This window comes from Lepidochelys olivacea, assembly GCF_965140295.1.
Source record: "Lepidochelys olivacea isolate rLepOli2 genome assembly, chromosome: 3".
Taxonomy (NCBI): Eukaryota; Metazoa; Chordata; order Testudines; family Cheloniidae; genus Lepidochelys; species Lepidochelys olivacea.
The window spans coordinates 85,207,463-85,224,636 of NC_140413.1; the positions used below are offsets into that span (position 1 = coordinate 85,207,463).

At 44.0% G+C, this 17,174-nt stretch overlaps 1 protein-coding gene across 2 annotated transcripts in view; it reads left to right on the forward strand.

The window, feature by feature from the left end:
- The first annotated feature begins 716 nt into the window (after positions 1–716).
- The window catches only part of CDC40 (cell division cycle 40), a 58,463-nt gene continuing 42,005 nt past the window's right edge, over positions 717–17,174 (forward strand). Inside the window, exon 1 of one of the 2 annotated variants that reach the window (XM_084625105.1) lies at positions 717–929. In XM_084625105.1, coding sequence (XP_084481231.1) covers positions 738–929 — 192 coding nt within the window. In that variant the 5' untranslated portion in view covers positions 717–737. The remainder of the gene's footprint in view (positions 930–17,174) is intronic. The other variant, XM_084625106.1, reaches the window with a different exon arrangement.

Here is a 17,174-nt window from a genome sequence, read left to right on the forward strand (position 1 = left end):
GTAGGTTTCAGAGTAGCAGCCGTGTTAGTCTGTATCTGCAAAAAGAAAAGGAGGACTTGTGGCACCTTAGAGACTAACCAATTTATTTGAGCATAAGCTTTCGTGAGCTACAGCTCACTTCATCAGATGTAGCTCACGAAAGCTTATGCTCAAATAAATTGGTTAGTCTCTAAGGTGCCACAAGTACTCCTTTTCTTTTTATGGAAATAGTAGGTTTGGAAAATTGGTATCTGTTTGCTTATGCTTATGTCTACCCCACAGTACCTTCCATGGAGGATTGGGAGTACTGGGGTCATTAGTTTTAGTCTCATTCTCTTTTTGTTTTTTTGTTATGGAGTGCTTTCTTTGGGGCATTTATAGTTATATTTATTATTTGTCATTTGTCAGAGAGGCAGTGATCGTGTCATTCAGAACCACAGGATCCTCCTTTCACCCTCCAGGACGCTTCAAATCCGACCTCCCCAGCTCTGGCGCGTTGCATGCTGGGATTTGTAGTCCTTGCTGTAATTCCTGAAAGATTAAACCCTCCTTCAGCTCCATGGGAGAGGATTTCTGCTTCCCAAAAAGTTTCGTTAGAGACCCAGAAAATTATAAATAATAATTTTTATTTTTTAAAAATTGTATTTGAGTAATTTTCATTCAGTCGCAAAAACAAATAAATCTAGGAGAGGATTGTTATGTAACTGACAGGACCCGTTTGTTCCGGGTCACTGCTCCTGTGGTTCCTCCTTGCTAAGATGTCGGCCGCTATCGCCGCGCTCGCGTCCTACGGTGTCTCCGACTCGGGCTCCGACTCGGGCTCGGACACTGAGGGAAGCTCCCGCCGCTCGGCGCAGGTAGCCAGCCGGGACTCGGTGCTGCATCTCGCTTCACCGTCCCCTGCCCCGCAGGCCTTGGCGGTGGACTCGGCCCCGGAGGTGGCTGTGAAGGTAGGTGCCGCCCCGGGCGTCTGGCTGCAAGGGGGCAGGAAGGGGGAGCAAGGGAATCCCCTTCCCTCCGGCCTGGGCTGGGCGGGAAGTCCCCTTCCCGCCTCCTGGGTAGCGCTGCTGGGCCTGTGCCTGGCAGGGGGCAGCTGCCCTTTTCCGTGTGTCTCGCTTAGTGGCTTCAGAGGCCTCGTGCTGTCTGGGCGCCCTCAGCTGGGGGGTTGGGGTGGAGACTGGGGCTGCCTGCCCCGGGCCCTGGCTGCTAGAAAGGTATTCGGGGGTGGCAGGGGATGCAGAGCCCCTTAATAGCTCGGTGGCTGGCCAGCTGCCTCTTGCATTGCAGGTGCGTAGGGTTGCTTCTTTCTCTCAGGGTATGTCTACACTACGGAATAAGGTCGAATTTATAGAAGTCGGTTTTTTAGAAATCGGTTTTATATATTCGAGTGTGTGTGTCCCCACAGAAAATGCTCTAAGTGCATTAAGTGCATTAACTCGGCGGAGCGCTTCCACAGCACCGAGGCTAGAGTCGACTTCCGGAGCGTTGCACTGTGGGTAGCTATCCCACAGTTCCCGCAGTCTCCGCTGCCCATTGGAATTCTGGGTTGAGATCCCAATGCCTGATGGGGCTAAAACATTGTCGCGGGTGGTTCTGGGTACATATTGTCAGGCCCCCCTTCCCTCCCTCCCTCCGTGAAAGCAAGGGCAGATAATCGTTTCACGCCTTTTTTCCTGAGTTACCTGTGCAGACGCCATACCACGGCAAGCATGGAGCCCGCTCAGGTAACCGTCACCCTATGTCTCCTGGGTGCTGGCAGACACGGTACGGCATTGCTACACAGTAGCAGCAACCCCTGGCCTTGTGGCAGCAGACGGTACAGTACGACTGGTAGCCGTCATCGTCATGTCCGAGGTGCTCCTGGCCACGTCGGCTGGGAGCGCCTGGGCAGACATGGGCACAGGGACTAAATTTGGAGTGACTTGACCAGGTCATTCTCTTTAGTCCTGCAGTCAGTCCTATTGAACCGTCTTATGGTGAGCGGGCAGGCGATACGGACTGCTAGCAGTCGTACTGTACCATCTTCTGCCGAGCAGCCATGAGATGTGGATGGCATGCAGTCCTTCTGCACCGTCTGCTGCCAGCCAAAGATGTAAAAGATAGATGGAGTGGTCAAAACAAGAAATAGACCAGATTTGTTTTGTACTCATTTGCCTCCTCCCCTGTCTAGGGGACTCATTCCTCTAGGTCACACTGCAGTCACTCACAGAGAAGGTGCAGCGAGGTAAATCTAGCCATGTATCAATCAGAGGCCAGGCTAACCTCCTTGTTCCAATAAGAACGATAACTTAGGTGCACCATTTCTTATTGGAACCCTCCGTGAAGTCCTGCCTGAAATACTCCTTGAGGTAAAGACACCCCCTTTGTTGATTTTAGCTCCCTGAAGCCAACCCTGTAAGCCGTGTCGTCAGTCGCCCCTCCCTCTGTCAGAGCAACGGCAGACAATCGTTCCGCGCCTTTTTTCTGTGCAGATGCCATACCAAGGCAAGCATGGAGGCCGCTCAGCTCACTTTGGCAATTAGGAGCACATTAAACACCACACGCATTATCCAGCAGTATATGCAGCACCAGAACCTGGCAAAGCGATACCGGGCGAGGAGGCGACGTCAGCGCGGTCACGTGAGTGATCAGGACATGGACACAGATTTCTCTGAAAGCATGGGCCCTGCCAATGCATGCATCATGGTGCTAATGGGGCAGGTTCATGCTGTGGAACACCGATTCTGGGCTCGGGAAACAAGCACAGACTGGTGGGACCGCATAGTGTTGCAGGTCTGGGACGATTCCCAGTGGCTGCGAAACTTTCGCATGCGTAAGGGCACTTTCATGGAACTTTGTGACTTGCTTTCCCCCGCCCTGAGGCGCATGAATACCAAGATGAGAGCAGCCCTCACAGTTGAGAAGCGAGTGGCGATAGCCCTGTGGAAGCTTGCAACGCCAGACAGCTACCGGTCAGTTGGGAATCAATTTGGAGTGGGCAAATCTACTGTGGGGGCTGCTGTTATGCAAGTAGCTCACGCAATCAAAGATCTGCTGATATCAAGGGTAGTGACCCTGGGAAATGTGCAGGTCATAGTGGATGGCTTTGCTGCAATGGGATTCCCTAACTGTGGTGGGGCTATAGACGGAACCCATATCTCTATCTTGGCACCGGAGCACCAAGCCGCCGAGTACATAAACCGCAAGGGGTACTTTTCGATAGTGCTGCAAGCTCTGGTGGATCACAAGGGACGTTTCACCAACATCAACGTGGGATGGCCGGGAAAGGTGCATGATGCTCGCATCTTCAGGAACTCTGGTCTGTTTCAAAAGCTGCAGGAAGGGACTTTATTCCCAGACCAGAAAATAACTGTTGGGGATGTTGAAATGCCTATATGTATCCTTGGGGACCCAGCCTACCCCTTAATTCCATGGCTCATGAAGCCGTACACAGGCAGCCTGGACAGTAGTCAGGAGCTGTTCAACTACAGGCTGAGCAAGTGCAGAATGGTGGTAGAATGTGCATTTGGACGTTTAAAGGCGCGCTGGCGCAGTTTACTGACTCGCTTAGACCTCAGCGAAACCAATATTCCCACTGTTATTACTGCTTGCTGTGTGCTCCACAATATCTGTGAGAGTAAGGGGGAGACGTTTATGGCGGGGTGGGAGGTTGAGGCAAATCGTCTGGCTGCTGGTTACGCGCAGCCAGACACCAGGGCGGTTAGAAGAGCACAGGAGGGCGCGGTACGCATCAGAGAAGCTTTGAAAACCAGTTTCATGACTGGCCAGGCTATGGTGTGAAAGTTCTGTTTGTTTCTCCTTGATGAAACCCCCCGCCCCTTGGTTCACTCTACTTCCCTGTAAGCTAACCACCCACCCCTCCTCCCTTCAATCACCGCTTGCAGAGGCAATAAAGTCATTGTTGCTTCACATTCATGCATTCTTTATTCATTCATCACACAAATAGGGGGATGACTACCAAGGTAGCCCAGGAGGGGTGGTGGAGGAGGGAAGGAAAATGCCACACAGCACTTTAAGCACAGCACTTTAAAAGTTTACAACTTTAAAATTTATTGAATGACAGCCTTCTTTTTTTGGGGCAATCCTCTGTGGTGGAGTGGCTGGTTGGCCGGAGGCCCCCCCACCGCGTTCTTGGGCGTCTGGGTGTGGAGGCTATGGAACTTGGGGAGGAGGGCGGTTGGTTACAGAGGGGCTGCAGTGGCAGTCTGTGCTCCAGCTGCCTTTGCTGCAGCTCAACCATACACTGGAGCATACTGGTTTGGTCCTGCAGCAGCCTCAGCATTGAATCCTGCCTCCTCTCATCACGCTGCCGCCACATTTGAGCTTCAGCCCTCTCTTCAGCCCGCCACCTCTCCTCCCGGTCATTTTGTGCTTTCCTGCAATCTGACATTATTTGCCTCCACGCATTCGTCTGTGCTCTGTCAGTGTGGGAGGACAGCATGAGCTCGGAGAACATTTCATCCCGAGTGCGTTTTTTTTTCTTTCTAAGCTTCACTAGCCTCTGGGAAGAAGAAGATCCTGTGATCATTGAAACACATGCAGCTGGTGGAGAAAAAAAAGGGACAGCGGTATTTAAAAAGACACATTTTATAAAACAGTCGCTACACTCTTTCAGGGTAAACCTTGCTGTTAACATTACATACATAGCACGTGCTTTCGTTACAAGGTCGCATTTTGCCTCCTCCCACCGCGTGACTACCCCCTCAACCTTCCCCCCTCCCTGTGGCTAACAGCGGGGAACATTTCTGTTTAGCCACAGGCAAACAGCCCAGCAGGAATGGGCTCCTCTGAGTGTCCCCTGAAGAAAAGCACTCTATTTCAACCAGGCGACCATGAATTATATCTCTCTCTCCTGAGGATAACACAGAGAGATAAAGAACGGATGTTGTTTGAATGCCAGCAAACATACACTGCAATGCTTTGTTCTACAATGATTCCCGAGTACGTGTTACTGGCCTGGAGTGGTAAAGTGTCCTACCATGAAGGACGAAATAAGGCTGCCCTCCCCAGAAACCTTTTGCAAAGGCTTTAGGACTACATCTAGGAGAACCGCAAATGCCAGGGCAAAGTAATCCTTTCACATGCTTGCTTTTAAACCATGTATAGTACTTTAAAAGGTACACTCACCAGAGGTCCCTTCTCCGCCTGCTGGGTCCAGGAGGCCGCCTTGGGTGGGTTCGGGGGGTACTGGCTCCAGGTCTAGGGTGAGAAACAGTTCCTGGCTGTCGGGAAAACCGGTTTCTCCGCTTGCTTGCTGTGAGCTGTCTACAACCTCCTCCTCATCATCATCATCTTCTTCGTCCCCAAAACCTGCTTCCATATTGCCTCCATCTCCATTGAAGGAGTCAAACAACACGGCTGGGGTAGTGGTGGCTGAACCCCCTAAAATGGCATGCAGCTCATCATAGAAGCGGCATGTTTGGGGCTCTGACCCAGAGCGGCTGTTCGCCTCTCTGGTTTTCTGGTAGGCTTGCCTCAGCTCTTCAGTTTCACGCGGCACTGCTTCGGGTCCCTGTTATGGCCTCTGTCCTTCATGCCCTGGGAGATTTTGACAAAGGTTTTGGCATTTCGAAAACTGGAACGGAGTTCTGATAGCACGGATTCCTCTCCCCAAACAGCGATCAGATCCCGTACCTCCCGTTCGGTCCATGCTGGAGCTCTTTTGCGATTCTGGGACTCCATCATGGTCACCTGTGCTGATGAGCTCTGCATGGTCACCTGCAGCTTGCCACGCTGGCCAAACAGGAAATGAGATTCAAAAGTTTGCGGTTCTTTTCCTGTCTACCTGGCCAGTGCATCTGAGTTGAGAGTGCTGTCCAGAGCGGTCAGAATGGAGCACTCGGGGATAGCTCCCGGAGGCCAATACCATCGAATTGTGTCCACAGTACCCCAAATTCGAGCCAGCAACGTCGATTTAAGCGCTAATCCACTTGTCAGGGGTGGAGTAAGGAAATCGATTTTAAGAGCCCTTTAAGTCGAAATAAAGGGCTTCATTGTGTGGACGGGTGCAGGTTTACATCGATTTAACGCTGCTAAATTCGAACTAAAGTCCTAGTGTAGACCAGGGCTCAGTTGTCAGCTCTCTTCGGCTACTGCACCAATTTAACCAGGTTAAAGTCTTGGACCTTGTAGCTGATCTTCTAAATTAGGTCTTGAAACAATCAGATCTCCAGTCGGCAAGGGGAGAAGGCACCTAGGGTATGAAATGTGCATACGGAATACTGGGGGAAGCTGGGGAGAGGAGAATCCGCGAGGTCAGAGTATGATATTCTGATGTTAACCTAGCTCTCTGCAGCCAGGCGGGGGAAGGGTGTTCGGGATTAATGTGTTAATGCTGTTCCTGACCCCCTTCCCCTCCCTCTGTGGTGGACTCAAGCTTCCTTGGTTTGGCTAACAGGTGTCTTCAACCCACTACTCAGTTTACCACTCTCTGCCCCCCCCCCCCATGCTTTTGGGGCAGAGGGGTGATTAAAACCAGAGTATGACACACAGACCTTTGGGATGCTGCCCCCCCCCATGTTTTGTTTACACACTTCAAATTGTAGGCATCTTATACTCTTCGCTAGCTAATTGTTTCAAGCCCTGATTTAGAGGATTGATTATGTGGTTCAAAATCTTAATTTGATACTGGTCCCTGCTGTTTAATCTTTAAACTTTTTTTGTTTTTTTGTTTTTTTTGTTTTGATGTATCCCTGTTATCCCCAGATAGCAGTAGAATGAAATTGACCTAATTCTTGACACACTAACTGCTGCTTACAGTGCTGTGAATAGCAACAGTGAAGGCTGACCAGTGTTGCATACATTTCACTCTAGTACTTCTTGGTGAAGCTATGAGCAGCATGATTTCATTTTGTAAGCTCAGAAAGACAAGACTGCACTTTTAGAAAGTTATCTTCAGAACCAAAAGGGTACAGAAGGTTAGAAACAATTCACTTTTAAATGAAATCATAAATTCTGCAGAAGTTGATGGCACAGTAGCACCATCACAAGCATATGCCCCAGTGAATGCATCATACTCCACAGTGCGAAATAGATGAATGGATTTTTTTTTTCCATTCACTGCCTCAAATGAAAGATGGATGTGTTATTGCAGCTGCCCATCTGACACTCATCTGTACATCCCATGATGTTTGGGCACCACCACACTCCTTAGAGTTTCTAATCTCTCTGGGATGTTAGTGTACAGTTTGACAGTCATATTAGTTAACATCTGTAAAGGACTTTGACCATGAATGTTAAATAACAAGTAGCAGTGACAATGCACTGAGGCCCATCAGAGCCTTACATAAATTTAAAGGTGATGCCTAGGGTACCAGTCTCAAAAGCTGAACCACTGATGTACTGATGGACCACTTTCTGCTGGTTGGAGGCTACTACATTATCAATGTTGCAGAGAGTGTGGCTTTTTTAACACTTCCAGAAAAAGATATTTTCTGCAAGAATCAATATTTAGAGACCTATGAGAAATCCACTCCCTTTATATTATCTTTAAAAAGTGTTTTCATGGAGGCGACTTGTGCTCCAGTCCTCTTGTTGTTGATAATGACGGGGGAAAAAAAATGAAATTTTACTCAGCTATCCCAAAACATTGCATTTAGTAGTGAGTAGAATTTTGTGTTAAATGCGAAAAAGAAGATGGGGCTATGTTATTTGGCAGGCAAACTATTTTGTTTATTTAGATTTTACTACTCTACTATAAAAGTGTCTCCACCATGCTCTGGTAACCCTTGACAATCTCTTTAAAATATACTAGCAACTAAACAGACCCATTAGTTACCCCAAAATCAAACTCAAGTGACAACACAAATACAAGAAATTAACACACACGCATCCCATACAATCCTCACCAGATCCCAAGATTATGAACCCAGGTAACAAAAGGCAGATGCACACCCTCAATTTAACGCATAGAAATTATCCTTGTCACTTCTTCCAGCTTGCTTCCTACAACCAATCAACATCCCTTTTGTCTTGTCTGGACTAAGTTGTAGCCATCTTGCCCTGGTGCGTGCCTCAACCTTTTCCAGACACCAAGTAATGCCATCAGCACTTCCAGCCATGCTGATGGAGATATAAAGCTGAGTGTATTCAGAATATTAAAGACCTTCCGGTCCATGTAAAACTCCTGATAGCCTCATGCATGCATTAAACAAAAGGAGTGACAACATGAAACGTTGCAGAACCCCCCCAGAAGAGTACTTGCATGGGGAGATGCAGGTTTCCTACACCACCTTCTGAGAGTGCCCATCAAAGTGCCACTTGAATAGGCCTGTTCACTCATGCTATGGTTTGCAAAAAAAGTCAACATCCAATTATGGTGAACTTTATCAAAGACTGATCACAGATGTAATAATATCAGGATAGATACTTGATCTTCATCTGTTGTCAGGAGATTATTCCCCGATACCACCAGAGCTGTCTCTGCTCTACCCAGGTTGGCAACTAGTGTAGAAAAGAACTGAGGCTACTAAATAGTGTTTGAGTTATCTCACAACAACCTTTTCAATAATCTTAACTGAAAATGGAAGACTTAAAATGGCATGATAGCTGGAAAGATTCAATAACAAGCAGTGATTTTTTTGAGTGCAGGAGGTACTTGTGCTTCTTTCAGTGAAAAGATACCTCCCTCTTTCAAGGATGTATTGATAATTTGTATTAACAATGTATCCAGTTCTTTCCTGCATGCTTTCACCATCCAGGAAGGATGTAGCTTTTAAGCACAAATTGATGGCCAAAGTGCATCCAAAAACAGAAAGGATTGACCCTGGCCTAACCTCAAGCGGAGAAGATTTAACATTGTGTTCTTTAGCACATATTCTTATCCCATGGAGGCAGACAGTTCTAACCGAATCTGAGCAATTTTATTTGCAAAATAGAACGAAATAGGTCTTGAGCTTATGGTACAATGATTCTTGCATTACTGTGTTGGAGGAGTAGCAAGTCGACTGGGGAAGAAAGTCAAGAAGGTACTGGCCTCCTGACACACAACAGCTACTCTAGCTGGTGTAGGAAGTGGCTGCAGCAGTATGCTGGCCATGTATTGTGGAGGCAAGCTTGGATGGGAGAAAGAGATGGGAGATCTGGCTCTGTGAAAGGGAAGGGCACTTGGTGAGAACACTGCAGTCCTTTGATCTGACCTGTAGCCATAGAATCATAGAATATCAGGGTTGGAAGGGACCTCAGGAGGTCATCTAGTCCAACCCCTTGCTCAAAGCAGGACCAATCCACAATTTTTGCCCCAGATCCCTAAACGGCCCCCTCAAGGATTGAACTCACAACCCTGGGTTTAGCAGGCCAGTGCTCAAACCACTGAGCTATTTCTCCCCCTCATGCACCTCTCTAGTGTTTAGTGGGTTGTTGGGACTGAAAAATAAGAAATGCATGGCTTGAGTAGCTGGGTGTCTGGCTTCTAGTTTAATAACTGTTATTGCTTCTTGATTAGTTTAGCTTTGGAATCTTTGTGAAATGGCAAAGATGTCAAACATGCATAGGTATTAAAAGGGGAATATATTCTTAAGTATCTACAATGGCAAAACTTAGTTGCTAGTTCTAGCTTTTGGTGTTTGTAATTTATCAGACATCTAGTGGACTAGACACATTCCTTTTTGTATACTTTTATGAATTGCAACAAGTACTGCCCAAAGATGTTACTCCAAGATGCTAGATCTTAGCTGATGTTGAAAGAGGGCAAGGTCTTTGCTTTTGAACTGCATCATACATCTGCACAGTCCCTTTTGATTTCAAAATGACATTTGCACCTATGCAAATTACACTAATGAATTGTAACTATTATTTGAAATAATAATTCTTGGGGGTGTCATCCTTTAGTGTATTTTTAGTAGCTCTTCCACACGCTGCTGACCTCTGTGCTTTGTTACTCTTAGCAAATAGAACTGAAATTGTAATTTAAGTAGCAGTGTGTAAAACACATCCATCTGAGTCTTACGTCTTATTGAAGATTTTTATTTAAAAGGAAAAATGGTGGGAGTGTGCACTGACCTCTTCACACCTGACTTTTTCAAGTAATTTTTTGATCTACAAAAATAAAATATACAGTAAAGAAAAGTGGGCTATTAAAGTACTTTATGAAATTTTATATAGGAGTATGAAAAGGTCATTAAAATGTGTAACATAGCAAATATATATTTTTCCATATAAGGGCCCTATTTTTCAGTTATTGTTGAAGTGGGGATACATTTTATTTATTTGGGGAGAAGAAAAGCCAAGAACTTATTTACTGGGCGTGGAACCGACAAGAACCTAGAATTCATTAATTGGTGGGTGCCCAGAAGTTAACTGGGGAAGATGCATATTTCAGAATTGAACAGTGTCACCACTGGTTTTTGTTTTTTTAAAAGGTGTCAGAGCAAATTGATTGGAGGAAAAAGATGTGGTAATAAAAATCAAATAAGTATGACTTTGAGAGTACAGAGGCATAGTGGCTCATGTACTTTTCATCTGGGTATAAGACTTATTCCTCAGGCTAGTAGATGTTGTGGAAGCCGGTCATAATGAATCCTATTAGTATGAAGGTTGAGGCCAACGTAAATTCAAGATCTTTATTGTAGACGCTTTGTGAAAGAAGTTACTTATGTAAGTTGATACATTTTTATTCTAAAATTCCTCATCTTTACTAAGTAATTTCTTTTTGGTGATCAAAACTGTAGCCATAGGATACAAGACAGAGGGTGAATATCCCAAGTCTCTTACAAACATTCATGTGTTGGTTTCAAATATCCTTAACACATGGCTTCTTCAGAGTATTCAAACTGATAAAAGGAAATATTTTACGTACAGCATGTAATTAGACTGTGGACCTCAATACCCCAGGAAACTTGTGAAGCTGATAATTCAGTTTTGGAAGGGATAGTAAACCTCATGCTTCAGGTTTTAAGACAAACTCTAACTAGCGGAGATTACAGTAAAATTTAATGTAGGGAGCATATCGTCCTACATCTCTCTCTGTAGTGCTAATTACAGGCAGAGGCAAGATACTGGACTAAATAGATGTTGGGTCTGATTCAGTATGGTAGTTCCTATGTTCTTAAGTCCATGCTGTTTGTTAGTGCAACATTAGTATCAGGAAGAACTGAATCCCAACAGGGTTCCATGTAGTTTATTTCAGGAATTTAAGGTCTGTGTTTCTGGTGCTGACAGTCAGTCTTCGGGGATTATTCAGGTGCACAGAGAGCATTGCTTCAAAGTAAGAACATGAAACTTAGATGCACATAAGCATTAAATAATACTGTAGAAACTGATCCCATTTAGAATGTATCTATTCAGTTGACCGATGAATGTTCACTTTTCTAGTCATTTTAATCTCTTCTGTGTTTAAAATGTAATCCTTGTCCATCTGGAAAAAAATTAGTTTCTTATGTTTGAGGTTTTGACCATCCATATTTGTTCTGCTTTTACTTCCAGTATCCTTCCATCCCGTCCCTCCTTAATGAACTAGAAAACTGCTACACATATGTTGTGGGGCTATGCTAAGCTTCGATAGTCATTTTAAGGGATTGTTTATGTGAGGAGGACTTTACTTAATTTTTTTTAAATACAACATTTAAAACAATTCTGGGTTTATGAAACACAGAATATCCTGTGGACGGTGGAGACCTAGGTGTTGATCCTGCAGGATGCAGAGCATGCTATACTAATTCACCAAAGCATTTAGGCACATTCTTAAAGTTCAGCACATGAGTAGTCCCAGTGAAGTCAGTAGGACTGTTCATGTGGTTAAGTGTTTTGCTAGATAGGGCTAAAGTGCTTCAGAACTTGCAGGGTCAAATCCGTATTGCGTTGGACTTCACTGCAAGTACCGTATAAATCTCAGCAGGAAATGTTTAATTTCACTGAACAGGAATGTCATTTAATATTTCTTGCAGGGCTGTTAAGTTTGTGACCCATGGGATAGGGTCTCCATTTACTGCACTTTAATTTTAATGGATAACTAATGCCAATTATAAATCCTGTACAAAGCAGGCTGCCCTTGTTAGCTGCTTGGCTAGTTAGTGCTGAACTATCCTAGTGTCTGAAAACTGTGTTTTATTGACCAAACCATACAACAAAAATGTAAAATTATTTAATGTCAGGGTGGATAAAAATCAATGATTTAAAAAAAAAATCTGATTTTTTTTATTTAACTCAGATTTTTTTGATAAAATGCTTTTTGAGGAAAAAACCTATCTAAAGATAGTTTTAATTAAGATACATTATAGCTCAAAGATATCTCATCATGGAATAGGCATTATAAATACTAATTCTATAGTATGGGACAATATATTCATGTAATGTTTAAGAAAAGCTTTGTAAATGAGTTCCAATAGTTCATGATTAAGGACCCAATTTTATGGGGTTCCAGGGGCTTCTGTTTAGATTATTTAGGTTAATCTTTCTATCTACCAACTAGGGCCGCTGCTTGTTCAGGGAAAGCCTCTGGCGGGCCCTGATGGTTTGTTTACCTGCCGCGTCCGCAGTTTCAGCCGATGTGGCTCCCGCTGGCCATGGTTTGCTGCTGCCTGCATGCCTACCCTGGCCCTGGCCCCGGCCCCATGCCGCACCACTCCGGGAAGCAGCCGGCACCACATCCCTGCGCGGCCCTTGTGCCCCCTCCTCCCACAGGGCTCTGTGTGTTTACCTCGCCTGTGGGTACCTCCCCTGAAGCTTCCATTGGCCGCGGTAACCCGTTCCTGGCCAATGGGAGCTTTGGGGGAGGTACCCACAGGCAAGAGCAGCATGCAGCGCTTTTTCCCCCCCCCCCCCACTCCTAGGGGCTTCAGGGATATGGTGTGGCCGCTTCCTGGAGCGGCGCGGAGCCCGCAGCGGTGGTAATCCCATAGGCCGGATCCAAAGCCCTGAGGGGCCGGATCCGGCCCACAGGCCGTAGTTTGCCCACCCCTGCTCTAGCCTCACCAGATACCTCTCTTCCCCATTATGGAAGATGGCAATTAGACAGGAGTCACACTGTACATAGAACACAGTCTGTAGAAGGGCTGAGAGAGGAAGCATTGTTGGTGGTCTTAGTCTGACTAGCCCTTCATGCCCCTGTTGCTTGCTAGTCTCATAGTGGTACTGTGAAGATTAAAGCATATACAGCACAATATGTTGACAAAATGCCAAATGATATAAGTTTGCATTGTGTAGCATAAAACTAACACAAGATTTGCATGTTCTAAATTTCAGAGTATACTGTACCAAGAGCATACATTCTGCTGTACCAAGAGTATATGTGCTAATATGGTCTAGATTTCACTTGCAATAGACCACTAGAAGGAAATAAAGAGAAGTTATAGAAACGTGTTCAAATTTCTTGATAGGTAGCTAAAAGTGAAATGGACTAATAGAGAGAAAATCAGGCACACTTAAACAGTGTACTGGCTGGTTATCACTTGTTGCACAAAAGTATCATTTGTTTGATGGAATGATGGGTAAAGCCGGAGATGCTGGAATATGGAACTGTAATGAATGCAACATGTGCTTCAGTTTCAAGGACCAGCAATTTTCACATCCAAAGAATGTACATGTCGTGGTATGGGAATGAATTTATTGTATGACTTCCAAATGACTCGGCACTCTTCAGCAAACAGTAAAGTGGAACCAAAATTGCTATAGTCATCCTCCTGAGGATTGTCTTTCATACCACAATCTGTCGTCTATTGTGTTCCATTCTATAGCTGAGAGAAGAACTTAACTGGTAGGGGATAAAAATAATAGAACTGAAGAATTCTTGGCATTTTATAAAGGTAGGCTTCTTTGAATCTTACAATTTAAAGAATAGCAAGCAACTGGCAGCTTAATATCAAGTAATTATAAGTCTACAAATGTCACAGACAAACTGTGAAAGTCTTGTCTGATCAGTTTGTTGAATTTTCCTTAGAAATAACATAAATGATCCTAATCTTCATCTAAGAAATAATGAGATGGGATGATTGTAGTATGCTTGTTGGTCTGTCAACAGAAACTGTTTGGTATGATTTGAGAAGGTTGTAAGAAACTTCTTTAGGTCATGGAGCTGTAAGAGAAAATCCTAATCTCATGTGCAAGTAAGTAATACCATTCAGGGAATTATTTTGGTACAGTTCTATTGTAGTTGCTTTGTTTGTATCTTTGTGTGTGGCTGAATGAATGGATTAGTGTCCATTATACTGTTCCTAGTCAAGAGCATGGGATATGAAACTCAGGCTTGCAAATGTACGGGTAGCTGTTGTCATCCAGGGCCAGTAAATTGGGAAGGTCATGTGATTAAAGGAATGAGGTCAGTCAGTCTGAGTGCAACACTGCCTGCTCAAGCAGGAGCCATGGAATGATTGTGTATGAATTGTTTTTATCAGGCAGGTCTAATGAAAGACAGTCTTTCTGTTTAGTCTTACAATTCCAATATTAGGCAGTACAGTAGAAATACTTGCCTGACTAGGAAAATATTTGAATTTTTTTTTATTGTACTAGTTATTCTATAAGCAGATTATTTAAATTGCTTTCATAAACAGATGCTCATTTTTTCCCCTCTCCACTCTCTCTGTGATTTAGAGAACTAGATTTTAAACTCTTTAAGCCTTAAATATGTAAGCAAATACATTATTGTTGACCTGCCATTAAACTAGCAAGAATAGCTCCTGTGGGCATTACATGCTGGTGAATAGCTAACAGAGTTAAGTAAGTATATACTGTAATATGCTATATTGTTCTTCTGTAGTTTGAAAGAGAAAACTTTGCATACTTCATATCAGATTTTTTTTCTTATAAAGGAGAATTAAAATTCTTGTGTATGCTTTTCTTTGTTCTTTTAACTACACCCATTTGATCCTATTGGTGCATAATCACTTAGGGGCTTGTGTACACAAGAAAATTTACCAGCAAAGCTATATCAGAATAATTATCCCACTATAGTTTGCTGGTGTAAATGCATCTGTGTACATTATCTCAGAGTAAAATCACAAAGTAGTGGGAAGAAGTGATTTTGGAGGCACTCATGGCCATTTAAGGCTTTAGAGCTTTGAAACAGTATCTTAAATTGCACCCGTGATGCAGAATCTGCACTGGCTTCCAATTAGTTTATGGGTCCAATGTTTCATGCTTTAAAAAAAGCATATATCAAGATGGGTATATCCCCTGTCAAACATACCCTCCTCTCCAGTTGAGGGAACTGATGTCAAATCTTTCTTTAGGCTGGTTCTCCAGACCTTCCTGTTTAATCTCATCTTGGATTGAGTCAATGCCAGTGTACTCTCATCCAAGCCTATGAGTAAGCTGATCAAGTGCATCAACTTGGTCAGATGTCCTCTGTGAGTACAATATGCCACTCATAGTAACATAATTCTAGTTCACGTTAAATAATTTGCAATTTATAAAGGCTAAAGTACATAATTTCTGTTTCTAAATCCAAATCAGGCAAAAGTGAAAAAGTATTCAGAAAGAATAAGATGTTTTGCAAAACCTACGTACAATCTATCTTTTGTTGATAATATCCATTTGAAGAACTGTATATGCTCTGATGGAAAATGTGTAAAACTTAAGAGATCTTGATTATTGTAGTTCCACAGGAATCTAGAGGACTAGTGAACAAACAGTTCATTTCTGATTTCCTTACAAAGTAAGCATAGTGAAAAGCATTAGAAGTGTAGAGAAGGCTATGTTGTCACTTTGACTTTTTTATCCTTTAGCCCAAGAATCAGAAAGGTAGGATATGTTTACTGGATGATATTCAGTTTATACAATCATATGCAACTCTCATTGAAGACAATAGTGGCACCTGCTTCTCTCAGTCTTTATGTCAGAGTTGAATTTGACCCATTATAATACATAAGAATGATTTAGTCTTGGTTTACATAGATCCCTGGCCCAGGCAGCTTATCTAAGTTTTGAGAGATAAAGGCAAACTGTTAAAAGGATAAAGTAGACATGGGGAGAGTTATGTTCTGAAGTTTCATATCAGAACAACCCACAGAGATAGGTTGTTTTTGGTTTTTTTAGCAGAAAGTGCTTCCCATGGCTGGTGATAACCATTTGTGCCAGCCTGTTGACTAGGAAGTCTCACTTGAACAGCAGCTCCATCTAGGGTGTTCACCTCCCACGCAGATGTCCTAAAGACGAGCATGCTGGATCTGGTTCCAAGATATTATGGGGAAATATTACATGCTTTCAGGGTTAGTGGTAATATATTTAAATAGAGGGAGGATGAGGCAAAATGAGCAGGTTTCTAGTCAAAGGTGTGTATGTGGACTGTGATCTTGATACTAACTGACCTCAACTAATCTGGAAAAACGTGCTGTAATCTGGGGCAAAAATACAGACTGTTGCATTAATTTTCGGCCCAACCAATGGGAGTGAGGGAAAAGGTATGTATATAAAAATATATTTATTTCTGCCTTGACCATGAGAACTATCCCTATGTAGATTTCCAAGGAGAGGAGCCATATTACAGCATGCCTTCAGAGTGGGAGAGAAGGTGCATCAGTAGCAGCACAAGCATGTTCAGCGACGTGTGTGTTCCATATGGTGTCTGCCTTGCATCTTCCCATTTTCCAAACTCCTGAATGAACACCAGAGTAATTGAAAGCACGGGATGGATAAGCTTCCTAGTCCTATTAGTTACTGGCCTGCCATTTAAGAGGCTGAGGGTTATGGCCTTGGCAAGAATGTCAATAGGGAAGGCTGGTCCAGCAGTCCCTTGATAACATAATCTATTATCATACAGGGGTAGTGGAGTTCAGTACTTGATTTTGTACCTAGTTTAACAAAAGCTTACAGCTATGGTACATCCTCCTTTGTTTGAAGCATAGCAGCATCCACAGGTAATGCTTTCTACCACCTCTGGTTGGAAATAGACTCTCTCTCATCCTCATGGATGATCATCTGGCCCTGCTTATACATGCCTTTGTCACGTCCTAGCTGGAATGCACCACACCTGGATATGAAGCCATCAGGTCTTAGAAAACTTTAGCTAGTACAGAAAATAGCAGTGTATCTCCTCAGCAATATGGACTACCACAAGCTGTGCGGGTCTTGGTCCTTATCTACCAGGTTCTCAATGGCCTTAATCCAAAATACATAAAAGATCATCTAAAGCTCCAGGATTTGGACCACGGTTAATGACTTTATTTCTCAGGCACAGTGGAGCATAAGGGAAAGCTTTTCTGTGCAGGAAGATGGAGATTTTGTGGAGGGCAGGTCCCAGATTGTGGAACGAACTCACAGGGGTC